We start from the raw sequence: 26,793 nt of genomic DNA, 5'->3' as shown, positions 1-26,793 counted from the left end.
ACGCCCCCACTATAGGAAACATCCTCTACACATCCACTCTATGTATGCTTTTCAACATTCGATATGTTTCAATGACATTCTGCCCCCCCCCCCCACATTCTTCTAAACTCCAGCGAGTACAGCCCAGACCCGTCACACTCTCCTCATAAGTTCCATGCACCTACCACTTCCTTTGTGGGGGAAAAAAATTTACCTCTGACATCTCCCTGTATACTTTCCTCAATCACTCTAAAATTATGCTGTCTTCTGTTCGGCATAATGTCTTGGTCTCTACTGTAGTGTAGGGCTTAGTGCGACACTATCACAGGGCATTGGAGTTTGAAATGAAATCTGATGCCATCTCTAAGGAGTTTGCGTGTGCTCCCCATAAATGTGTGGGTTTCCTCTGGGTGCGCCGGTTTCCTCCCACAGTCTAAAGACGTACCAGCTAATAGGTTAATTGGTCGTTGTAAATTGTCCTGTGATTAGGCTAGGGTTAAAAGTGGGTTGTGGGGCAGCATGGCTTATTGGGCCAGAAGGACCTGTTCAGCACTGTATCTCTAAATAAATTTCAAAGTAAATTTATTATCAAAGTACAGGTATGTCCCTATATATTAACTGTGAGATTCATTTTCATGGGGGCATACTCAGTGTGTCTGTAGAATAATAACCATAATAGAATCAATGATAGACTGCCCATCTAGAGCATTCAACCAGCGTGCAGAAGATACCGGACTGTTCAAATACGAAAAGCAAGAAATATTAATAATTAATAAATAAGTAATAGATATCAAGAGCATGGGATGGAGAGGCCTTGAAAGCGAGTCCATTCATTGGTTGTGGGAACATTCCAATGAGCAGTTAATAACTATTCCTGAACCTGGTGGCGTGAGTCCTGAGGCTCCTGTACCACCTTTGTGATGGCAGCAGCAAGAAGAGAGCATGCTGTGGTTGGTGGGGTCCCGGATGATGGATGCTGCTTTCCTGCGACAGTGTTTCGTGTAGATGTGCTCAGTGGTGAGAGGGCTTTCCCCGGGATGGACTGGGCTGTATCCACTACTTTTTGTAGGACTTGCTGTTCAAGGGCATTGGTGTTTCCATTCCAGGCTGTGATGCAGCCAGTCAGTATACTCGCCACTACACATCTGTAGAAGTTTGTCAAAGTTTTAGATCTCACGCTGAGTCTCTGCAAACTCCTCAGGAAGTTGAGGTGCTGCCGTGCTTTCTTCATGATTGCACTTGTGTGCTGGGCCCAGGACAGGTCCTATGGAAATAATAACACCAAGGAATTTAAAGTTGGTGACTCTCTCCGTCTCTGATCCCCTGATGAGGACTTGCTCATGAACCACTGGTTTCCTTCTCCTAAGGTCAATCATCAGCTCCTTGGTCTTGCCATAATTGAATGAGAGGTTGTTGTTATGACATCACCTAGTCAGGATTTCAATCTGTCTCTATTATGCTAATTGGCCACCACCCTTGATTCAGCCTGTGGCAGTGGTGTCGTCAGCAAACTTGAATATGGTGTTGGAGCTGGGCTGGGCCTCAGAGTCATAAATATAAAGTGAGTAGAGCAGGGGGCTAAGCACACAGCCTTATGATGCACCTGTGCTGACGGAGATCGTGGAGGAGATATTGCCAATCCAAACTGACTGGGGTCTGCAAGTGAGGAATTTGAAGATCCAGTTCCCTAGGGAGGTGGAAAATAATGTTCTTTCAGTTTGAACTGATCACTAAGTTGGTTTTGATTTGTTCCTATTCAGAAGTGCTGTTCTGCTTTCTGTTAAAACCAGAAAGTAGATAATGACCTCACGTGCTCAAGGTCTGCTTCTAATTTCTCACCAATGAATTGTGCGTGCAGATGGTGCCTGGGCATTGAACTGAGCCCTGTGGCTGAGTGACGTTCTGATTAGTAGAGGTTGCTGATAGTCCACTGGGATTTTCAATGTTTGTTGCAGGGAAGAATTTTGAAGCTAAGTTGTGCTTTTTTTTGCAACATCCTCTGCAACCAGTAAATATTTTGAAAACATTCAGCTTCAAGGTAATTTACTCAGTTTAAAATGGGGTTTGATTCAAATTTTAGGAATGCAATCAGTATTGCATTGGACATAGCAGTTAGCATAACACAATGGGTTCAATTCCCACTGCTGTTTGTTAGGAGTCTGTACATTCTCCCCAAGGATCAAGTTTATTCATCGTATATATTTGCATGTATTAGTGATTTGCTTTGGTGTGTTGATCGGTGTGCGACGTGCAACAAAAACAACATAAATGCAAGAGATTCAGCAGACGCTGGAAATGCAGAGCAACACACAAAAAGTGCTGGAGGAACTCAACAGGTCAGGCAGCATCTATGGAAAGGAATAAGCAGACAACAGGATCTTGGCCCAAAACGTCAACTGTTTATTCCTTTCCATAGATGTTGTCTCACCTGCTGAGTTCCTCCAGCATTTTGTGTGTTATATAAAACAACAACATTCAACAATTATAACGAATAAGGAATCACACCAAAATAAGTTAAAAGTTAAAGGATGGATATGGAATAACATGTGCATAAATATATGACCAGCTTGTTTTTGTAATGACAATATCATTATAAAATGTGGTTTAAAGTGTTTACATTGCATAACAATGACTGAGGTAATAGACAGAAGGTGATGCAGTGGCAAACCCTAATGGTTCATCGGATTGACTACCTGAAGGAAGAAACTTTTAAGATGGAGTTTAAGTTTTTGTTTTAACAGCACAATTGCACTTTCCAGTAGGGAGCTACTGGAAAAGACAGTTTGCAGAATGGGTTTCCTCCGAGTGCTGTGGTTTCCTTCCACAATCCAAAGACGTACGGGTCAGTAGGTTAAATTGGTCGCTTGGGTGTAACTGGGTGATGTTAACTCGTTAGGCAGGGAGGGCTCATTACCATGCCCCCTCTCTAAAATAAAAAAGTCAAAGTGGCTTATGGGAAGTTGTGAAGAAAGCAACTAATTTTATTTTTTGTTCTTTTAAAGAAATCAACGAGAACACTGAATGCCTGAAAAAGAAAGTATCCGAATTGAGGTTGTATTGTGATCTTCTTCTTCACCAAGTAAATAACCTAAAAGAGAACAGACCATCTGATCAGTCCTCATCAACTAACCTAGAGGTACTGTATATACTTAATAAGTGTTATCGCTTATGATATTGTTCTCTCAATGTACAATACTGCTTGACCCATTTCCGTTCAGTGCTCTATATGTGTTAGGGAATAAAATCACATTCAGGCTTGAAGAAAATTCTGGATTTTATATAAAACCAAGAAAATCACCAAAGGAAAAGCCCAGACAAACAAAAAAAATAGGGTTCCCTTTAAATCTATGGAATCCGAATCTGAATCAGATTTATTATCACTGATATATGTCGTGTTTGTTGTTTCGTGGCAGCAGTACACCACAGCTATAATATATACTATAAATTATAATAGGAAATATATTTTAAAAATTAAATATGCAGTGCAAAAAAGAGAGCACTAAAAATATCGTGAGGCAGTGTTTATGGGCTCTTGGTCCGTTCAGAAATCTGACAGTGGAGGGGAAGAAGCTGTTCCTGAAATGTTGAGTGTGTGTCTTCAGGCTCATGTACCTTCTCCACGATGGTGGTAATGAGAAGAGGATGAAAGCAAATTAGTGGGAAAACTTGTTAACTACATTTTTTTTTAAAGAAGATCAAGTCACCTGACATTCTAGCTGCCGAAGAAAGGCTGCCCTTGTTTATCATCAGCTGCAAAGATAAACAGACTCTACAAAGAGAGCATGGCTTGGATGGTGGAGTCCTTGATAATGCATGTTTCTTTTCTGCGACTGCATTCCATATAGATGTGCTCAGTGATGGGGAGGGATTTACCCGTGATGGATTGGGCTGTACCCACTACTCTTTCTGTACTTGCATGAAACCCTATACTAACTAACATTAGAAGGACGTGTGAAGTTTTTAATAGCCTGAAAATATGCGACACATTGACTGAATGAGTAGTCATGCCGCTGAGAGGCAGAGACTAAAACTGACTGGCACAGAGTCATAGGTTGCATTTCATACCCAAACCCTTTTGGAAAAAGAGCGCGTGTCAACAGGCAGGGCTGAATGAATAGAACAGTTTGCATATCCACATAATGAACAATAAAAAGCTAACAGCTGGTTGAGTTTGCATTTTGGTCTTGAAAGGGAGCATTCATACTCTGATATTCTGGTGTGTCTGGTGTGTGACAGTGAATTTGAGGTATACGAGGCTAGAAATTATATATTTACCTTTAAATCAGGCATGGAAACCTTTGTTTTTGCTTCTGTGTGTGACCAGCTGCTGGGAAAACTCATCTATCCCACAGAATGAATAAACATGTCATCACAGTGTTGGTTTTAGAAAAAGGACAATTCTTAATCTTGTGGACTAATGGAAATTTTGTAATGCAAGTTTCAAAAGTAGGTGCAGTGTATTGAAAAATGATACAATAGGTTATCAACTCAGGAATGAAGGCATGTTAAATTTTTGCTTTAGCTCTGAATAATTTGATCATTGCCAGTTTTTGATTCTTAGGAGTTATGTCCTGATGAATGGTCTTGGCCCGAAACATTGATTCTTCCTTCCTTTCCTAGATACAGCTGACCTGCTGAGTTCCTCCAGCATTTTGTGTGTGTGTAATTCTGTTCATATGATAGTTGTTTCCAAATTTATTGACCAAATTACAAGGTTGTGTAAATGGTAAGAGGATTACACTGTGCAGCCTGGCTTTCTGCTAAATAATGAGTTTAGGACTGACGTTTGTTGTTTTATCCTAGCTCTCTTCCTGCTCTTAGTTATCCAAAATTGTTCCAGTTTTAGAAATAGATTAAATAATTAATGTTATCAATTACCATTTAGGGAAGAATGTTCTTTTTTCCTCCCAATTTTTGCTGCAGCAATCTTTCTACCTACACTCCTGACTTTAATTCTTCTGTCTAGATTACCAATCAGTGGTATTTTCTTTTATGTACCTGTCTTTTCCACCTTGATATTTTGAAAACTCTGATCAAACGACTGCTTAACCTTCCCAATATCAGGAAATAACAATCCTAGTGTATGTAATCCTCGGTTTTAATTTTTGAGTTTGGGTATCATTTTGGTATCTCCTTCCCAAGAAAAATTGCCCAGAATTCCTCATACTTGATTCTGTACAATACATATATTCTGTACAACATTACATATTAAGGACCAAACACCTTTACTTCCTCAGGAGGCTAAAGAAATTTGGCATGATCCTGTTAACTCATACCAATCTCTATTGAGATCTCCTCCCACATTCCAAAGACATGAGTTAGCATAGTGATGCATGTGAGCTGTCCCCATCAAATCCCCAGACTGTGTTGGTCATCGATGCAAAAAATGCATTTCACTGCATGTTTCAATATTGCGATGTAAATCTCAAGGGTAGTATCTCATGACATAACAGTATTGAACTTTGATAAGACATTTACTTTGAACTTTGAACATGTGACAAATAAAGCTAATCTTTCATCTTTATCTGAAAGATGGTTTTAATATAGATGGCTCTCCACTAGCGAGAGGGATATGCAGGCTGAATGGCTTGCTTCCCTGTTACAGAACACTGACTAGGTAAATAATTTCAAAATAGATAATTTTCCTGAATGGTTTTATGGTTTTAGAAGCTTGGACATCTAACCTGACACTTGCAGTATTTTAATTTTCAAGGGGGATTGTCATTGGTTGAGGAAGCAGGGAACTTGACTGCTTTTTTGTGATTTTCTTGCAGCTCCGTTTTCTGGAGAGCGATGAATTCCCATCATAACATTTATATCATCATTGGTAGATGCAGCTGTCATGATAAGCCGATGTTTATCATCCATTATAATGTTCAAAAGTTCAGAATAGATTTATTTTCTTAAGTACATATGTGTCCACTTATACAACCCTGAGATTCATTTTCTTGTGAGCACTCACTGCAAATACAGGAAATGCAATAGAATCAATGAAAAACCATACCTAACAGGACAGACAAACAACCAATGTGCAAAAGATAGCAAACTGTGCAAATGCAAAATAAGTAAATAAATATCAAGAATGTGAGACGAAGAGTCTTTGAAAATGAGTCTGTGGCAACAGTTCAATGATGAGGCGACTGAAGTGGGAGTCTAATGGTTGATGGATAATTCCCCTTTAATACCTGTATCACCTGTTACGAAGTTATAACTTTGCTTTATTTCTGTTCTCTTGCATTCTTGGTGTAGATTGACATGGCAGTGGTTCTAAGATCTACTTGCAACACCTTCACGAAGACGTTGGAAGAATGCATGCAAATTGCAAATGCTTCGTTCAGGCCTGAACTATTGCAGCCTACGCCACCAGATTCCCCACACGTGGCTATCATCAAACCAAACAGAGTACGTTTGTTTGTAGGAAACAATTTCTCTTTAATGCTGTTGTGATTTCATCATGTACAGTGGACCTGTGTTAAATGAACAGATGCCACGTGCCTTATTTGGTCAGATTCAAATGGAATGCATGTCATATCTCAATAATTGATCATTATCATTGACGAACAAAAGAGATGCTGGGAATCTTGAGGAGCATACACAAAATGCTGGAGGAACTTGGCAAGACGGGCTGCGTCCATGGAGGGCAATAAACAGTCGATGTTTTGGGGTGAGTCCTGATGACGTGTCTCAGCCGGAAACGCCGACTGTTTATTCCCTCTATAGGCACAGCCTAATGTGCTGAGTTCCTCCAGTACTTTGTGTGTGTTACACTGGATCTCTAGATCTGCTGGATCTCTTGTGTTTATCATATAATACCAATACCGACAGGGAAGAAGACTTGTAAGCTGTGACACAGTTGTAATCTATTCGTACACAGGAAAGCTGAGGGACTCGGTGATCCACCATGGACATTGATGGTCTCAGTTGGTTTATGCAGCTATCTGGTGTGGTCATGCATGAAATCTAGCATGACAGAGTCTGAAAGCTTGATGTAATTGAGGATGTTTTCCATGGTGGGGAAGTCTAAGACCAGAGGGCATAGCCTCAGACTAGAGCGACGTCCATCTAGAATGGAGATAAGGAGGAATTTCTTTACCCAGTGGATGGCAAACCTGCGGAATTCTTTGCCATAGGCTGCTGTTGAGGACAAGTTGGGTATTCTTAAGATAGAGGTTGATAGGTCCTTGATTAATCAGATTACAGGGAGAAGGCAGGAGAATGGAGTTGAGAGGGAAATGGATCTGCCATGATGAAATGACCCAGCAGTCCAGATGGGCCGAATGGCCTAATTCTGCTGATATGTCATATGGTCTTAATTAAATCTGTTAAGAGGAATCTATGCTGAATACACTACACATACATCCTCTTTTCAGTCCCTCAGAAGGCAAAGTTAATTGTGCAGCATGGGCTTGTTGGGCTGGATAGGCCTGTTAGCTTGCTGTATCTCTAAATAAATAAAACTGTAAGACATAAATAGAGTGGAGGGATGGAGATGGTCTCCACCAAAGGAGGTGTAAGGTGCTCCTTCCCTCCTTTAGCCAGCAGGTCACCCTTGGGCAAGGTGTAGTATCTGCTTAGCCTCCCGATCAGGGTCACGTGAAGCTACGGGATCAGGTGGTGGATGGTCGTATGAACAACTGGTGTATATCACAAGTACTGGTTATGTGACCACTGACGCCAGGCAGACAATCTCTGAAGAGTATTGATAATGGCTGGGATCACCTGTGTTGTAATGATCCTGCCCAGAAGAAGGCAATGGCAAACCACTTCTGTAGAAAAATTAGTCAAAAACAATCATGGTCATGGAAAGACCACAATTGCCAACGTCATGCAACATGGCACATGATGATGATGACTCAAATACTGAGTGTGTAATCTAATGCATCCCAGATTAAAGAGATTCTACTGCTGAGAAAGAGATTTTTAAAAAGTTATTATTTTACTGGGTTTCCAATCTAACAAAGATCATTGCAAAGATCACTGAACAAGTAGCACAATCGAATAGCTTTTAATGATAATTGTTGGAATTGCATCCACTGGTATGAATGATAATATGGCTACATGAGTTTATGATTTTAGAAGTTTCAGTTTGTGAAAATGATAATAATTAGCTCTATTTGTTACATGTTCATTGAAATATACAGTGAAATGCATTGTCTCCATCAAAGTCCAACACAGACCGAAGATGTGCTGGGGGCAACTCATAAGTGCCGCCATGCTTCCAGCACCAACTTGATATTTCCACATCTCGCCAACTCTAACCGATGTGTCTTTGGAATGCGAGAGCCCAGAGGAGAACCACGCAGTCATGGGGAGAATGTACAAACTTCTTACAGACAGTGGTGTGAACTGAATTGCTATCGCTGATCGTTGGCACTGTTGGAAACATTATATGAGAACTGTTCCCAGGTTGTTTCCCAGGTTCAACTTGTAGTCTAGGTTTATAGGCTTAAGTTGACCTGTGGTAGACCTTCTACAAATAGCTTCGTTATTCCTGGGAGAAAACCAAGTAATCTTATAAAACTGGTTTGGCCACATCTGGAGTATTGCATACATTTCTGGTCACCCCACTACAGGAAGGATGTTGAGACTTTGGAGAGGGCGCAGAAGAGGTTCTCCAGGATGCTGCCTGGTTTAGAGAGCGTGTGCTATCATGAGAGGCTGGATAGAGTTGGGTTGTTTTCTCTGGAGCAGTGGAGGCTGAGGGGAGATCTGATAGAGGTTTGTAAGATTCTGAAGAGGCATAGATAGAGTGGACAGAGAGTATCTGTTTCCCAGGGCTGAAACGTCTAATACCAGAGGGCATGCATTGAAGGTGAGAGGGAGTAGGTTCAGAGGGGACGTGAGGGGTAAGTTTTTTCACTCAGAGTCGTGGATGCCTGGAATGAACTGCCTTGTATAGTGGGAGAGGCAAATACATTGGAGACTTTTAAGAGGCATTTGGGTAGGTACATTGATGTAAGGAAGATGGAAGGATATAGACATGTTGTAGGAAGGAGGGATTAGTGTGTGGGTGTTTTTGATTTGCTTTTTAGCTGGTTTGGCACAACATTGTGGGCCGAATGGCCTGTCCTGTGCTGCACTGTTCTGTGTACCTCAGTTCAGTTAGTAGGAGAGAGAATACGAACACGAAACAGCATTCAGTGAGACAACTAGATTTCACTGGCATAGTCTTTGAAGACATGCCTTTCTTCATTTTTATAGGTCTTGGCTAATCCCACTGATAAACCCAGTGTCCTCTTCAGATGAATGCAGTTTTCTACCAGCAAGGCGATGAAGTACAACTCCAATTAATAAAGTTGTCTAAAAATCTGCTTCTTTACTTTCAGTGAGGTTTAGTGAATGCTGCTTTTTCTGCAGTAGTTCAAAGAGCTCAGTTTTCCAATATTTTAAACTAGAGCTTCTTTTTCACCCAAGTCACAATAAAAACAGCAATCACTAGCATTTCGAAAGAGAGAGGGGAAAAATAATTATACTGTTAAGACAATAGTATAAAAATTGGACTGACTTAACATGTATCAGCCCCACCTCGTCTAGAAATTGGGCAAATGACAAACGTCTATCAAATATGGAATAAAGTGGGAAACTGAAATACCAAATTTGCTGTTTCAAACGTACTTAAGTTTAGTTTGAAGCCGAAAATGTGTTGGTAATATGTTGATGAAATAAGAATGTGAAACTTAAAAGTCAATACAAAACTCATAATCATCTCTTTGTCTTTTGCTGCTCTTAAAGGACTTGGGAGTGTTGCTACTTTATAATTTGTGTTCTTTTATAATTATTTTATAGATTAAACAGCGTCCACCCAGCTACAGTTGGAGAGAAAGGTAATAATTCATAGATTATGGTGCCATTGAAAGTGAATTACGCAAATCAGAAGCAAATAATTGAAGATAAGATAAAGGTTAGCTTTATTTGTCACATGTAGCATACAGTGAAGTACAATGTTTGCATCAATGACCCAACGCATTTGGAGGATTTGCTGGAGGCAGCTGCAAGTGTGCAATGATGGACTTTCTGTTTCAACCTGAAAATTACGTTGAAATTTACTAACCAATGTTAATCCAGGAAATCTATAAAATGAATTACTATTTCAGTGATCTCTGGATATGTTATTTTTTTCAAATCAGTTAATACATGGATGATAGAAAAGTTTAGAATGAAGGGTCTCGGCCTGAAACGTCGACTGCACCTCTTCCTATAGATGCTGCTTGGCCTGCTGCGTTCACCAGCAACTTTGATGTGTGTTGAATGATTTTAAAGCAGGTTAAAGGATGGGCACAGTATCGTAGACTAAAGGGCCGGTACTTGCTGTACTGTTCTGTGTTTTCAATATTGGCAGTTTCGGAAACTTGCGTGTTTAATGACTATTCCTAAGCAAAGCGGGAGCACGGTAGCGTAGCAGCAACATTCCCTCTTTTTTTTGGACCGGCTGAGCGGCAACAAAGACTGTGTGTGGGAGCATTTCAGTTACCGTGTGGCTGCACACCTGTGCAGCTTAGAGGGGACAGTGCATAGTTAGCGTAACTCTATTAAAGTGCCAGCTCTGGGATTTATTTATTTAGAGGTGTAGCCCGGTTACAGACCCTTCCAGCCCAACGTGCCACGCTGCCCAGTAACCCACTGATGTAACCCTAGCCTAGTCACTGGACAATTTACAATGACTTGTTAGTCTACTAACTGGTACATGTTTGGCATGTGGGAGGAAACTGGAGCACCACTCGTGGGAAGGACGTACAAACCTCTTACAGGCAGGGGCAGAATTGGACTCCAAACTCTGCTGCCCTGAGCTGTAACGGTGTTGTGCTAACCACTACGCTACAGTGGTGCCCTGCCACATCCCATCGCTGTTTTCAAGGAGTTTGTACATTCTCCCTGTGACCGCATGGGTTTCCACTGGATGCCCTGGTTTCCTCCCATGTACAATTAGGGTTAGTGAGCTGTGGACCTGTTAAGTGGGCACCAGAATCCCAGCGACACTTGTGGGCTGCCCTGTACAATCCTCGACACAGACAGCACATCTCACTGTATGCTTTGATTATACATGTGAAAATAGAGCTAATCTTTATCTTTAGAACTAACTTCATCAACCTTACTGCCTTTTCCTAAAGCCACAACTTTTGACTTTATTGCTGCTTGGGCAACTATTTAAATATGTTCACCACAGGAATGAACTGAAAAACTGTCAGAATGGATTAGTGATAAAAGAGAACAAGGCAAAGTCTCAGAAAAGGTCACAGTCCGAAGATGACCATCGACATCAAGGAACTTCGAGAGGAAGTGTTGAAAGTGTGGAGGGTAAGATAATTGGAGCAAATCCCCCCAAGAGAAGTCTTTGTTGGATTTTGGCATGGAAATGATATGTGATAATTAAAGAATATCATGGGAGGTGTTCATTTCAACCACATACTTGAGTTTCTCTTAAGGGTGTTGCTGTCCAGTGGGTGAATATACCAACAAGCTTTATTTTTTCCATGCTAACACATTTAAAAATTTTATTGTAATATACTTTACAAAGGAAAAAAATGATTTGGCAGTCTTGGGTATTAAAGAATAGCTTTATTAGACACCAGTACATTGAAGCATATAGTGAAATGTGACGTTTTCTTCAACGACCAGCAAAAACTGAGGATGTGCTGGGGGAAGCCTGCTACTGTCGCCGCACTTCTGACGTCAACAAAGAATGCCCACAGCTTACTAACCCTAGCGTGCACATCTTTGGATAGTGGAGAAAAAACCGGAACACTCCGGATGAAACCCATGCAGTTACGGGGAGAACATACAAACTCCTTACAGACAGTGGCAGGAATTGAACAGTGTTAGGCTGATCACTGCGCTACTGTTACGTTAACCACTATGCTACAGTATTTTTCTGAAGCACCATATTTTCACCTGTAAAGTGAGTGCATGGGTAATTGTTGCATGATGTGTTCAGAAATGAAAAATTACATTCATTGTTCTGGGGGAGCTGCCGTAGATAGAGAATCAGTGGCCACTTTATTAGGTACACCTATTCACCTAATCGTTAATGCAGATATCTAATCAGCCAATCATGTGGCAGCAACTTAATGCATAAAAGCATGCAGACATGGTCAAGAGGTTTAGTTGTTGTCCAGACCAAATATCAGAATGGGGAAGAAAGTGACTTTGACCGCGGAATAATTGTTGGTACCAGACGAGGTGATTTGAGTATCTTCTGTGGATCTCCTGGGGTTTTCACATAGAACAGTCGCTGGAGTTTACAGAGAATGATGAAAGAAACAAGAACATTCAGTAAGCGTCAGTTCCGTGCGCGAAGTCACCTTGTTAATGAGAGAGTTCAGAGGAGAATGATCAGACTGGTTCATGCTAACAGGAAGGTGCCAGTAACTCATATAACCATGCCTTACAACAGTGGTGTGCAGAAGAGCATCTCTGAACCCCCAACACATTGAACCTGGAAGTGGATGGGTTACAGCTGCAGAAGACACAAGCATACCCTCAGTGTTCACTTTGTTAGGTCCAGGAAGTACCTAATATAGTGGTACTTCTTGCAGGGGTCCAATGGTACTGCAACATTAAACAAGAGTTAGGACATCGGTTGCATAGGAACCCTGTCCATATTGGATATTGTTATCCACTGCCAACGTTACAATGACTAAACCTCTTTGAGAAAGTATTTTAGTACTCACTTTACAAAATAATGAACATTTTTAACTCTTAGAAACTCAGTAAGCTTTCTAAAAGTGTTGGAACAGTCCAACAAAAGGGATACTGATGTAATCTGTCCTCCTACATACTTGTACTGGTTTCTCTTTCCATTATCTTTTGTTATCAGTGAATAAGGCTGAAGAATAGGCGCACTGTACTTTGTACCACAACAGTATGCAAATTCATCAGCCGAGCATGGTGCAATACAGTGCACTCCTTGAACAGCTTCTGCCTCCACTCTGAATGCTGGCCTTTGTTTTCTGCAAAAGCACCAAGTTAAATTTTAACAGCGTTTCTTGCAGTTGGATTTTTTTTAACAAGTCTTTCTAGTTACCATGAGGTTATAAAGTCCACCCCCTTGAAACACCAACATCACACTCACAAGCAAAACTTGGTCCCATCAGGAATCCCGCTGCTGCTCTTTGCAAGTATGTTCAAAGTAATCATCTAAAAGATGGTTAATCATCTAAAAGATGATCTAAGAGAGCAATGATCTTTGTATTGGTGTTGGACAAGCTGCTGCTTCTGGAAACACTTCTGATGTTAGAAGTTTGTTATCGATAACTTAGAGGGGGGGAAAGCAGTGTTTGATACCAAATTTAGTTGTGTCTTTTAGTATTTTTCCCCAATAAACATTAAATTTGCTTTTAAAAGCAAGTTTTTTTTTAAAGGGAAGTCTTCTTAATTCTCCTCTTCTTGTTTTATTTCTCATCAGTGATGATGGATAATTCTGAATTACCAGTTGCAGCCGCAGAGAACTCTGGTGCGAATATTGAACTTCAGCCTTCTGCATCTGCCGAAGGAACAGGAAAGGACAGTGAAGAACCAGGTGGGATGAATTCTGTACCTGATGAAGAACAGGAGTCAATACAGACATTCTTCAGTGCAATGGATCAGCGGTAAGAATATTTCATCTGGGAGGCACTGTCTGTTACTTTTTTTTTAAATAGATTAGGTTTTGTAATACATACAATTTTCTAAATGCGACTAAATTTAAGCTTATTTTTCCAAAGTACATTTCAGTTTATTGACTAAGAGGCAATGAAGTGATTACTAGTTATTTATAACAGAGAAACAGTTTGTAACTAAAATTCTTTAATAATAATTATAATGTTTACACCATATTATGTGAAGATTTGCAAGACCTGTATGTTCCTGCATTGCAGATTACTTTGTTCAAATTCCAGATACTGTCACCAACACTTTGAGTAGTTATAACTAATATTATAATTATTTAGCTGCAGAGTAAACTGTGTATATATATGTATATATATTTTTTTTTGCTGTAGAGCTAACCTTCAGCAAGCAAGTATAATCAGATAATGATCACGTGCTTCAGCTCATCAGAATTAACATCTTTGATGTGTGGAGATCTACGCTAATCCTGGTTTTAGTTACTTAGTGGATTTTAAATAGTACTATTTATAAGCAACTTTTAAAAAAGAGATTGCGTTGATGTCTCCTTGTATGTGAGTTTGATTTTCACTAAGTGCATATGACGTCACCCAAAATCTGTTGCTAAGATGCATTATGGACCTCCAATAGTAAATTCACTCGATCTGAAATTTTAGTGCTACAGCTCTGCTGTGTTTCCTGAATGTGTCATTACTGTAGTTTCTTGTCCAATACCCATCTATTCCATAAGATTGTGAAACTATGCTGTTGTGGGGAGTCAGTACCTCAAAAAGGCGATGTCTCATAAAGGTGGCATCCTTCATTAAGGACCCCCACCACCCAAGACATGCCCTTTTCTCATTAATACCTCCTGTCGATACTATCGATGTGTACCATCAATGAGAAACGCGGTTGTGTATTGACAGGGAAAAAGAGGTGCTGGATAGGTGAGCTCCATGTGCATCGCTGACCCATTGACTGGGTAACTTCATAGGCATCAGGTTTGGCCCTTTAGTGCAGTCATGTCCGGAGTGAGGTCAGCTTGCTACTTGCAGCTCTAGCATGCAGTTTGTTAAAAATTGTTGGTGTCCAGTTAAATAAGTGAAAAAAGATTCATTGAGGCAATTTTGATAAGTTATTGCAGCAACTTGAACAGAAATTTTAAGTGATCTATTCCTGATTTTCTTTTCTAACCAGTGTCTATATGCTCCTGTGTACTTAATTGTTTTAAATTTTAATTTAGAGATACACACAGTAACAGGCCTCGCCAGCCCAGTGGGTCCACGCCGTCCATTTGTACTCATGTGACCAATTAACCTACTAACCTGTACGTCTTTGGAATGTGGGCAGAAACTGGAGCACGAAGAGGAAACACGCACAGTGACAGGGAGACCATACAGACTCCCGACGGACTGTGGTGGGAATTGAACCTGCGTCACTGCCACTGTAATGGCAATGTGCTAATCGCCACTCTACCGTGCCACCCCTGCATTTAAAAACAACAAAATGGCAGAATGTTATTTCTGCCATCAATTCTGTGCATCTGCAACTATTGTTATCTCAGTCTTTATTTACTTTTGTTATTTGTTTTATTTTGTATTTGCACAATTCGTTGTCTTTTGCACATTGATTGTCAGTCTTTGTGTTTGGTTTTTCATTGGTTCTATTGTATCTCTTTGTTCTACTGAGAATGCCTGCAAGAAAATGAATCTCAGGGCAGTATATGGTGACATATACATACTTTGCCAATCAATTTACTTTGAATTCTTGGCCGAGATGGTAACTCAGCTGACATGCTGTTCCAGTTTCATGTCATAAATCTGTATTAAAAAGTTCCCCAAGTGGTCATTGGATTGAGTCATGATCCGAATAAATGATGGTTGTATTCACCGTTTGTCATTCCTTAAGATTATGATCCATCCCTTTGAAAGATCAGAAAAATTATTTTGAGGCATAATTAATGTAATTGCAGGCTTCTCTAACAAAACACACAAAATGCTGGAGGAACTCAGCAAGTTCAAGGTCAAATTCAAGTTTATTGTCATTCAACCATGTACATCAGGGGTTCCCAACCTAGTGTCCACAGATCTTGGGTAGTGGTATGGGTCCATGGCATAAAAAAAGGTTGGGAGTCCTGGTATACATGCATACCGCCAAACGATACAACGTTCTTCTCCATCAAGGTGCACAAAGCAGTACATATAACTTATACATAAAGCAATATAACCACAAATAAATTAACATATAATCAAATATATTCCAGAAGATTGATATTTAGCATAAGCTGCAGTAATAACAGAAGGGAAAAAGTAAGCAGTATAATGCTACTGGCGTTTTATGAGACCTGGGTGGTAGCAGGGAGTTCAGTAGACTCACAGCCTGAGGAGAAAAAGCTGTTCCCATCCTAACAGTCCTTGTCTGAATGCTACAGTATCTCCTGCCTGATGGTAGGGATCATTGACAAAGCTGAAGACCCTGCATACATAGCACTCTTGATAAATATCTTGAATGGGTGGACGAGAGACCCTAGTGATCCTCTAAGCAGTCCTCGCAGTCCTTTGTAGGGCCTTGCGGTCAGGTGCTTAGAAGTTCCTGAAGAGATGGTGATGCTACTGCTCAGAAAACTGTCAGTGGTGCTCCTGTAAAAACTGGTTAGCGAGTCAGGCAGCATCTGTGGAGGGAAATAAACATATTGGGATGAGACGCCTCATCAGAACTTCATTAGGAGACACAATCTCTTGTGCCTCCGTGTGTGCAGGCTCACGTGTTTGTTTGCCAAGCAGATGATACAAGGTTGAAGTTCATCCAGATTTGTATTTGTCCTCCAAGATACCATCTCTATTTCTTTTTTAAGCAAAATGTTTTCTTACATTTTATTCCGGTCTTTTGATACTTTTCAACAGTTACATACAACACAACTGTTTTCTTTTCCAGATTTAACGACATTGAATTTGAAGAAGACAATGGAATTCCTACGTTGCCGTTTCTGGAATCTTGCTATGCCATAGTTCCGGTTTTAGGTAGGAAATTGCATCATCTTTCAGTTTAAATAAAATAAACAAATCAGAGATACAGCCTGGTACCAGGCCCTTCCGGCCCAACAAGCGAACACAGTCTCATTACACTCATATGACCAATAAAAAACCCGTATGTGTTTGGAAACTGGGAGGTCACCGGAGCACCTGGAGGTCATCCCTCTGGTCATGGGAAGGACTCACAGACTCTTTACAGATAGCAGTGGGAATGGGAATTGAAACCGGGTCACTGGCAGTGTAATAGCATCCTGGTAACCGCTATGCTACTTTGAACTTTGAACTTCCATGGAGCTGCATGGGAGTGAAAGCATTGAAGCATTGACATCAGATCTACCTTGTGCAAACATATAATTTTTGCAGCAAATTTTTAGCTAAAGATTTCTATCGTTTTCCAGGTCAGCCGATGCAGCATTCCACCATAGTCATAGAACATTACAGCAAAGAAACAGGCCCTTCTGCATATCCAGTTCATTATTTTGCCTAGTCCCATCGACCTGCACCCTGATCATGGCTCTCCACTCCCCTCCCATCCGTGATGAAGTTAGCACCAGTAGATTACTTTTCAAAATTTATTTGAGTATTTTCTTTAAGACCTAAGAATTGTTCAACTTTTTAAATGAATATTAATGTACAGCTGCTGAAAACAGAAAGTAAAATTAGTGTTTATCTTGAAGACTACATTCTGCAGAAATCCGTGGGGATAAAAATACAGTTATAATTGCCTCTTTCTGTGGGTTTATTGATCAGAAGGTCATTGCTGTGACAAGGCCTTTCAAAACAAGTAAAATTTAAACAATCAGCAGATGAACCTCTGGGCTTTTGAAGCCTCCAACAAATCAGCTTTGCCACTTTAGAGGGTCTTCTCAAAAGAGCTTAATATAACCATATAACAATTACAGCACGGAAACAGGCCATCTCGGCCCTTCTAGTCCGGGCCAAACTCTTATTCTCACCTAGTCCCTAGCTGATGTGAAGAATTGTATTACAATAAATGTTATTAAGGAGATACAAGAGGTGAGATTATTTAATAATTGAGCTTTGTTGCTCAAAGTCCATGTTTTTATTGATTTACTAATTAGAGATACAGCACAGTAACAGGCCCTGCCGGCCTGGTGAGTCCACGCCACCCAGTTGCACCCATGTGGCCAACTAACCTGTATATCTTTCGACTGTGGGAGGAAACCGGAGCACCTGGAGGAAACCCATGTAGTCACAGAGAGAATGCACAAGGTCCTTATGGCCAGCGGCGGAACTGAACCCCAGTCGCTGGCGCAGTGGAGCGATGTGTTAAGTGCTACACTACCATACTGCCCTAACTTTGGTTTAGTTGCCTATTAAAATCAGCAGTACTCCAGCTACCTTAAAATTGACATCAGCAGCTTGGTGCCATCTTCACACTCTGTAATTACAGCTGTTTGGATAGTGCCTGCTGGAATTGGCATTTAGTGCATATGCAAATTTACGGCATGCATCACCCTGGTCACCTGGTTGGATAAAGTATTAATGATGATGACGATGTATTGGGAGGTTGTGGATTAGACAAAGGAGTCAAGAGAAACCTCCCTCTGGTGTCCCTCCTCCTTTTCTTTCTCCATGGTCCCTTCTCCTATCAGATTCCATCTTCCTTCAGCCCTTTACCTCTTGCACTTATCGTCTCCCATCCCCCACCCACCCAGCTTACCCCTCACCTGGTTTCACCTGTCACCTGCCAGCTTGTACTCCTTCCCCTCCCCACACACCTCCTTATTCTGGCTTCTTCCCCCTTTCTTACCAGTCTTACCAGGAGGATTACAAATACCTGGGGATATGAATTGACAATAAACTGGACTGGTCAAAGAACACTGAGGCTGTTTACAAGAAGGGTCAGAGCCGTCTCTATTTCCTGAGGAGACTGAGGTCCTTTAACATCTGCCGGATGATGCTGAGGATGTTCTACGAGTCTGTGGTGGCCAGTGCTATCATGTTTGCTGTTGTGTGCTGGGGCAGCAGGCTGAGGGTAACGGACACCAACAGAATCAACAAACTCATTCTTAAGGCCAGTGATGTTGTGGGGATGGAACTGGACTCTCTCACGGTGGTGTCTGAAAAGAGGATGCTGTCTAAGTTGCATGCCGTCTTGGTCAATGTCTCCCATCCACTACATAATGTACTGGGTGGGCACAGGAGTACATTCAGCCAGAGACTCATTCCACCGAGATGCAGCACAGAGTGTCATAGGAAGTCATTCCTGCCTGTGGCCATCAAACTTTACAACTCCTCCCTTGGAGGGTCAGACACCCTGGGCCAATAGGCTGGTCCTGGACTTATTTCGTAATTTACATATTACTATTTAACTATTTATGGTTCTCTTACTATTTATTATTTATGGAGCAACTGTAACGAAAACCAATTTCCCCCGGGATTAATAAAGTATGACTATGACTATGATTTGATGAAGAGTCTAGCCTGAAATGTCGACTGTTTATTTCTCTCCACAGATGCCACCTGATTGGCAGCTTTCCTTCAGCGTTTTGTGTGTGTTACAAAGGGTTTGTCTTTAAGACAAAACTCAGTTGTACTAGCTTTTTATTTTTTTTAATTGCCATTTTCCAAGTGTATGACGTGCAGGAGGAAAGTGAGGTGAGTTTATGTACATCAGGGCAGCCAGAGTCTAGGCATCTGCCAGAAACATGGACGTGAAATGAAGGACATCTGTCGTCAGACATCGGGCTGGCGCACTAGCAAGGATGAGGGCTGGTGCCCCATTCCCCCACCCAGATTAGCGAGTCATCACCGAGTTCTGTGAGGCTATGAGTCATGACTGACGGCGACCTCCTAAGTGCACGAATTGCCGGGATAAGAGTTTAAGGCCTAGTGCTCGGGATCCTAATCGTCGGAGAGTCTGGTGTTTGAGACCTGGAGTTCAGGGCCCTCATCCGGTGTCCTCTTTGGTCGCCATTGTAGAGTCCTGGGGTTGATAGCATCAAAGCCTGAAGGGTGATCGGAAGTCTGGAAGCCAAGGCCCAGTGGAAGGACCCTGAGTCCACTGCGGAAGTCAAGGCCCAATGTCTGTGAATGTGCGAGTCCATTGGAGACTGGTGTCCAGACATCCCACCCTGCAAAAACTCATTTCAGGGAGGTAGCACCATCAATTTGCGGGAGACTTCCGGGAGAGGTGGGATGTCTGCAATAGAGTAGCTCCTTAGCAGCTGGCCAGCTAGTTTAAGTAACATTAGCTATGCGAATGAACGAATGAACCTGTTAAACTCACCTCAACACGTCTTTTACAGTCTTAACCCACCATGGGCAATAGAAAAGTCATTGTTGCAAACAGTGCAGCGAGCAACACTGTCATTATTTTTGACCCCTATTAGGCGGGGGTACACTTTAGGGTAGTCTGGGGTGACGTACGATTTATATTTTCTTTTTTTGGGACAGTCTCCCATGGCGCGCTCTCGCTCGCTCGCGCGCGCTCTCTCGTAGTCATTCTGGCGCTCGCTCTCTCGCGCTGTTGCTTGCTTTCTCTCTCGTGCGCTTTCGCTCGCTCTCAAAAAATTTGATTTCCGTGATATTGTATATAATTTGCGGGCATCAGGGAGCCACTATTAATATGCGGGAGACTCCCGGAACTTCCGGGAGAGGTGGGATGTCTGGGTGTCTGGAGACAGACTGGCCTGGGGTTGGAGAGTCGTGTATGTGCATGGGTGGGAAGGACGAAAGGGGCTTGTTTTTCCTGCTGTTGTTTCGTTGCTTGTTGTGAACTGTGTTGTTCTGTCAAGTATTCTCTGTTGGCATCGGAATGTGTGGTGACACTTGCACACAGCACATCCTTGGGTTCTGTTGGTTGTTAATGCATCAACGATTTTCCACAGTATGTTTTGATGCACTTGTGATAAATAAATCTGAATCTGATGAGCAGAATGCCATCAGCTGTGTTCAGCGCATATTGCAAACAGCACATGTGATTCTGAACTGTTCGGCAACAGGAAACAATCTCCGCTTCCTGAACATCCAGTGGATCTCTGACTGTGAATTGTGTTTTGTAACTCCAAAACTAATCGAAACAAAAAAAAACACAGGGGTCCCAGGGATAACTTGTGTATGTTTAGTGAGGCGTGTGATGTGACTGTGAACGAAGCCACCAGTGAGACAAAGCTGGTAGATATAAAAGTCTTTATTCAGGACAGACACAAGTTTACAGCTTTTGGAGTCACTTGAGAGAGAGGCTCCCCAATCCAACATTACAGCACATTTTTATATGTTAAAGGACAAGGTAATAGGACAATTTCTATAGTTACAATGCCTTCATGATACTTCTTTTGAGTTGCATACAGATTTTCAAATGTCCAGATCTTCCCACCAACACACCCAAAATGAGTGTTAATTATCATTGGCTACAAGTCGTATTCCTGTCTATGCAGAATCTTAGGTCCATGGGCTGTTGATTGCATTCATGCATATGCAGGCATCTCCATCAATTGGGTGTCTCCTGGTCTACAACTTGCTCTTCTTCAGGAAGGCCATTGTTCTGAGCTACATTTTAAATCCAATCCATATTTAGATCTGAAGAAAGGTTGCTGCTGAAATTAATATTTGCTATATTGTATATCTCTAGAATAACAGCCGCACTTATGATGTGATGGCATCATACAGCTACTATATAGATAGCCACAGCATAGTAAATTTTAAATTGTCCCATTCAGGCCTAAAGATTTAATCACTGTGGAGGATTTCTTAGCTTTGTGGGATAATAGCTTTCCTGACAAGCGGTTCACTCTGCTTGGCAGGTGAGACTTGTAGCTGTGAAACAATCTCAGGTTTTGGGGCCTCCTCTGTGGTGGTTGTACCAGTTGACTCTGGGACTGCAGGAAGTGGTTCTGACAGCTCTGAACACCTTTCTTCTCTAGCAATTGACTCTGCTCTCCTCATCGATGTGTTGTCTCCAGATGACGTGAGACACAGTCTTCACTGTGTATTACTGTGGTCCAGTTCAGTCCTTAATCTTTCCAAGCACACACTTTTGATCACCTCGGAAGATCCTTACCAGGAATGCTTGTCCAGGAGTGAAGCACTGAATCTCCTCGTTTGAGGAGCCCTCAATTTGCTATAGCTGTTGTTCCTGCATACTCATTCTGGGATTGGGTTTGAGGAGGTCCAAGGGACAACCCAGGAACAGCATGCTAGTGAGTTGTTGGTTGTGGAGGGTGCTGCATTGCAAATATGCAAGGAGGGAATTGGTGAGCCTCTGATTCAATGTCAGCGTAGTGCGTTCTGCGGACACTGCTCACAGTGTGTTCTTTGGACTCCGGACAAAACTTTCCACCAAGCCATTTGTAGCTGGGTGGTATGGTGAAGATTCAATATGTGTTATTCCATTTATTTTTGGGAATGACAAACTGTTCTGCAACAAACTGGGGTCCATTGTCACTGACTGAGTGTTCAGGAACACCAGTCCTCAAGAAGAGGCTTCTCAACACATCAACAGTGTGTGAGGGTGTAGTGAAAAGTATTGGGAACACTTCTGGTCACTTTGCAGCTGTATCCACTACCACCAAGAAATCTGTGCCCATTAAAATCCACATGAATCCTCTGTTAGGGCAATGCAGCTCATTTCCAGGGATGGAGAGGTGTTGCTCTTGGCATCTTCTGTACATGTTGGCATCCCAAACAGTGCATGGCAAGCTGTTCGATCTGCTGATCTATTCAGGCCACCAGACAAAGATTTAGACCAATGCTTTCATTTTGACCATGCCTAGTTGACTGGCATGTCCCTTCTGCGACACTTTAGCTCTCAGCTTGGATGTACAATAACCCTCAACCTCTACATAAGGCAACTCCTGTCTAGGGCAAGTTCATCGTGGTGTTGATAAAAATGTGAAACCGGAATATCTGCCACGCATTCCAGCGATTTCAGTTTGTGTTCGGTCGATACTGTGTGGTGTCTTTTCTGGTTTTCCTTTAGATCATTTCTGCCATAATAAGGAGACTTTCGATTTGTATTAGGAAGGCTACGTCAAGAGAAAAGTCCTCTTTTGTAAATTTTTCAGGATTTTCTTTTCCAAGGGTAAACATCAACATTTCCATGATTCATTTTCCTCTTGAATTTGATGTTGTAATTTGTCCTCCAAGAAACAAAGCCCATCTCTGTGTTTATGTTGCTGCTGTTAGTGGGACACCCTTCTGTGGATTGAAAATGGACACCACTGGTTGATGACCAGTAATGAGGGTAAACTCTCTCCTATACAAGTACTAGTTGAAACATTTTACATCCCAAAACAGACTCAAGTCCTCCCTGTCAACCTGTTCATATTTTTTTTTTCTGCAGCGGTAAGGGAACGTCACTCATGACACGTGACATGACTGCATCTCTTCCATAAGGCAAGGCAGCACAAGCAAGCTTCACTGGATGATGTGGATCGTAATGCGCCAGTATAATGTCTGTCATCACCATTTCGTTTGCCTTTTTGAAAGCCCCCTCACACAGCTTTGTCCATGGCCATTTCTTTCCAGTCCAAGGTGATGCGTTCGAGGGGTGGGGCGCAGTCGCCAGGAACCTGATATAGTAATTGATAAAACCTAAAACAGACTGCAACTGTGACATGTCTTTTGGCTTTGAGGCATCCACCACTGCTTGAATTTCCTCAACACCCTTGTGTAATGTTTGTGTGTTAACGGTGTGACCACAGTAAGTGACACTTAGTTTAAAGAATTTTACACTTGTTGCATCATGCTCAGAACCCATAATCTTCCAATCTTTATAACACTGTCCTGAGATTTTAGAGATGCTCCTCGTTATCCTCACCAGTAACGATGATGTCATCCAGGTAACACTGACTGCTGGGCGGCCTTTCAGCACCTGGTCCGTGGCTTTCTGCCAGAGCGTAGGTGCAGATGCTACTCCAAAAATAAGCCTATTGTAGCGATTAAGCCCTTTGTGAGTGTTTATGGTAAGAAATACTTTGGATTCTTCTTCCATCTCCATCGCTAAGTAGGTTTCAGTTAAGTTCACTTTGCTGAAGAGTTTCCCTCCAGTAAGGTTTGCAAAGATCTCCTCTATCCTGAGCAGAGGGGATTGATCTACTCTCAGTGCTGGGTTGATGGTGACCTTGACATCAGCACGGATCCTAACAGATCCATTCTTCTTGGCTACTGGGACCATTGGCGTTGCCCATAGGCTCCACTCTACCTTGGAAAGAATTCCTTCAGCCTCATGCGCTCTCGTTCATGGGCTACTTTATCACAGAGGTTTAAGGAGCCAAATGGGCTTTGCCAAACTTGGGTGTGGCGTTTTCATTTAACACTATTTTACCCTTGATGTGTTTGAGTTTTCCAGTGCCATCCTTGATCACTGCTGTGACATCATCCTGTACCCTTGTAAATGTGCTCTCAGTTTTTGACTATTGGTGGATGGATCTCCAACAAGTTGTAGTTGTCTTAGCCAATCATGACCCCACAATGCTGGTCCTCCTGTTTTCATCACATAGAAGCCCAATGTAGCTTGTTGTATTTCACTGTTATGAATGTCATTCTCACAGGAGTTGTCTTTTCTTCAGAATCAGTTCTTGTTCGGATATCTGCAGGCTTCAGTTCAGTATCTTTGAAATGCCATTCAAGCTCATTTTGTGGAATGACTGAAACAGCTGAGCCAGTGTCTAATTCTAATGAGATTTACAGGACGGCTGGGGGAGGTTCTGTTGCAGTGAATGGCCGGACCAAACTTCGATGCAATGGATGCCCTTTCCGCACTTCACGGCACGTGTTTGGGAGATGGCCGTTGACCCTACGAGAGGGTTCATCCGCCCTTTGACAGGTCTTGTTTTTTGTCCTGCAGGGTGTCTAGCCACCCTCCTCACCAGGCAAGCCCGGTGGGGGAGCCAGTTTAGTCGCCGACCACCCGACCATGCAACAGGTAGTACTGGGTTACATGGTACCAGTAGCACTCAGACCAGTGACCTGACATGTCATAATATACAGCTGAGATGAATTCCCTTGGTAGTGGTACAATAGTGGTTAGCACAACGCTTTACAGTACCAGTGGCCTGGGTTCAATTCCCGTCACTTGTAGGGAGTTTATACGTTCTCCCTGTGACTCTGTAGGTTTCCTTCCGGTGCTCCGGTTTTCTGCCACAGTTCAGAGACGTACCAGTTGGTAGGTTAATTGTTCATTGCAAATTGTCCTGTGATTAGGCTGGGGTTAAATCGGGGGATTGCTAGGTGGTGTGGCTCGGAAGGGCTCGCAATGTTGTATCTTAATGAATAAGTAAATACATTTTCTTAAATAAATCCATTAGAATGAGTTGGTTACTTTTTTTTGTTATGACACCAAATAAAATGGCTGTAATGTGTGCAATAAAGGAACAGCAGTTATAATGGGTGACTTCAATCTACATGTAGATTGGGTGAACCAAATTGGTAAAGGTGCTGAGGAAGAGGATTTCTTGGAATGTATGCGGGATGGTTTTTTTGAACCAACATGTCGAGGAACCAACTAGAGAGCGGGCTATTCTGGACTGGGTTTTGAGCAATGAGGAAGGGTTAATTAGCAATCTTGTCGTGAGAGGCCCCTTGGGTAAGAGTGACCATAATATGGTGGAATTCTTCATTAAGATGGAGAGTGACATAGTTAATTCAGAAACAAAGGTTCTGAACTTAGAGGGGTAACTTTGAAGGTATGAGACATGAATTAGCTAAGATAGACTGGCAAATGACACTTAAAGGATTGACGGTGGATATGCAATGGCAAGCATTTAAAGGTTGCATGGATGAACTACAACAATTGTTCAACCCAGTTTGGCAAAAGAATAAATTAAGGAAGGTAGTGCACCCGTGGCTGACAAGAGAAATTAGGGATAGTATCAATTCCAAAGAAGAAACATACAAATTAGCCAGAGAAAGTGGCTCACCTGAGGACTGGGAGAAATTCAGAGTTCAGCAGAGGAGGACAAAGGGCGTAATTAGGAAGGGGAAAAAAGATTATGAGACAAAACTGGCAGGGAACATAAAAACGGACTGTAAAAGCTTTTATAGATATGTAAAAAGGAAAAGACCGGTAAAGACAAATGTTAGGTCCCTGCAGACAGAAACAGGTGAATTGATTATGGGGAGCAAGGACATGGCAGACCAATTGAATAATTACTTTGGTTCTGTCTTCACTAAGGAGGACATAAATATTCTTCCAGAAATAGTAGGGGACAGAGGGTCCAGTGAGATGGAGGAACTGAGCGAAATACATGTTAGTAGGGAAGTGGTGTTAGGTAAATTGAAGGGATTGAAGGCAGATAAATCCCCAGGGCCAGATGGTCTGCATCCTAGAGTGCTTAAGGAAGTAGCCCAAGAGATAGTGGATGCATTAGTGATAATTTTTCAAAACTCGTTAGATTCTGGACTAGTTCCTGAGGATTGGAGGGTGGTTAATGTAACTCCACTTTTTAAAAAAGGAGGGAGAGAGAAACCGGGGAATTATAGACCGGTTAGCCTAACGTCAGTGGTGGGGAAACTGCTGGAGTCAGTTATCAAGGATGTGATAACAGCACATTTGGAAAGCGGTGAAATGATCGGACAAAGTCAGCATGGATTTGTGAAAGGAAAATCATGTCTGACGAATCTCATAGAATTTTTTGAGGATGTAACTAGTAGAGTGGATAGGGGAGAACCAGTGGATGTGGTATATTTGGATTTTCAAAAGGCTTTTGACAAGGTCCCACACAGGAGATTAGTGTGCAAACTTAAAGCACACGGTATTGGGGGTAAGGTATTGGTGTGGGTGGAGAATTGGTTAGCAGACAGGAAGCAAAGAGTGGGAATAAACGGGACCTTTTCAGAATGGCAGGCGGTGACTAGTGGGGTACCGCAAGGCTCAGTGCTGGGACCCCAGTTGTTTACAATATATATTAATGACTTGGATGAGGGAATTAAATGCAGCATCTCCAAGTTTGCGGATGACACGAAGTTGGGTGGCAGTGTTAGCAGTGAGGAGGATGCTAAGAGGATGCAGGGTGACTTGGATAGGTTGGGTGAGTGGGCAAATTCACGGCAGATGCAATTTAATGTGGATAAATGTGAAGTTATCCACTTTGGTGGCAAAAATAGGAAAACAGATTATTATCTGAATGGTGGCCGATTAGGAAAAGGGGAGGTGCAACGAGACCTGGGTGTCATTATACACCAGTCATTGAAAGTGGGCATGCAGGTACAGCAGGCGGTGAAAAAGGCGAATGGT

The 26,793-nt window shown here is 42.0% G+C and overlaps 1 protein-coding gene across 1 annotated transcript in view; it reads left to right on the top strand.

The window, feature by feature from the left end:
- Positions 1–26,793, top strand: part of plekha8 (pleckstrin homology domain containing, family A (phosphoinositide binding specific) member 8) — a 64,983-nt gene that overhangs the window by 26,880 nt on the left and 11,310 nt on the right. Inside the window, exons 4-9 of the mRNA XM_063069509.1 lie at positions 2,982–3,115; positions 6,229–6,381; positions 9,766–9,803; positions 11,144–11,274; positions 13,382–13,565; positions 16,495–16,580. Coding sequence (XP_062925579.1) covers positions 2,982–3,115; positions 6,229–6,381; positions 9,766–9,803; positions 11,144–11,274; positions 13,382–13,565; positions 16,495–16,580 — 726 coding nt within the window. The remainder of the gene's footprint in view (positions 1–2,981; positions 3,116–6,228; positions 6,382–9,765; positions 9,804–11,143; positions 11,275–13,381; positions 13,566–16,494; positions 16,581–26,793) is intronic.

This window comes from Mobula hypostoma, chromosome 17, assembly GCF_963921235.1.
Source record: "Mobula hypostoma chromosome 17, sMobHyp1.1, whole genome shotgun sequence".
Classification (NCBI taxonomy): Eukaryota; Metazoa; Chordata; class Chondrichthyes; order Myliobatiformes; family Myliobatidae; genus Mobula; species Mobula hypostoma.
This window is presented reverse-complemented; position numbering and strand designations above follow the sequence as displayed.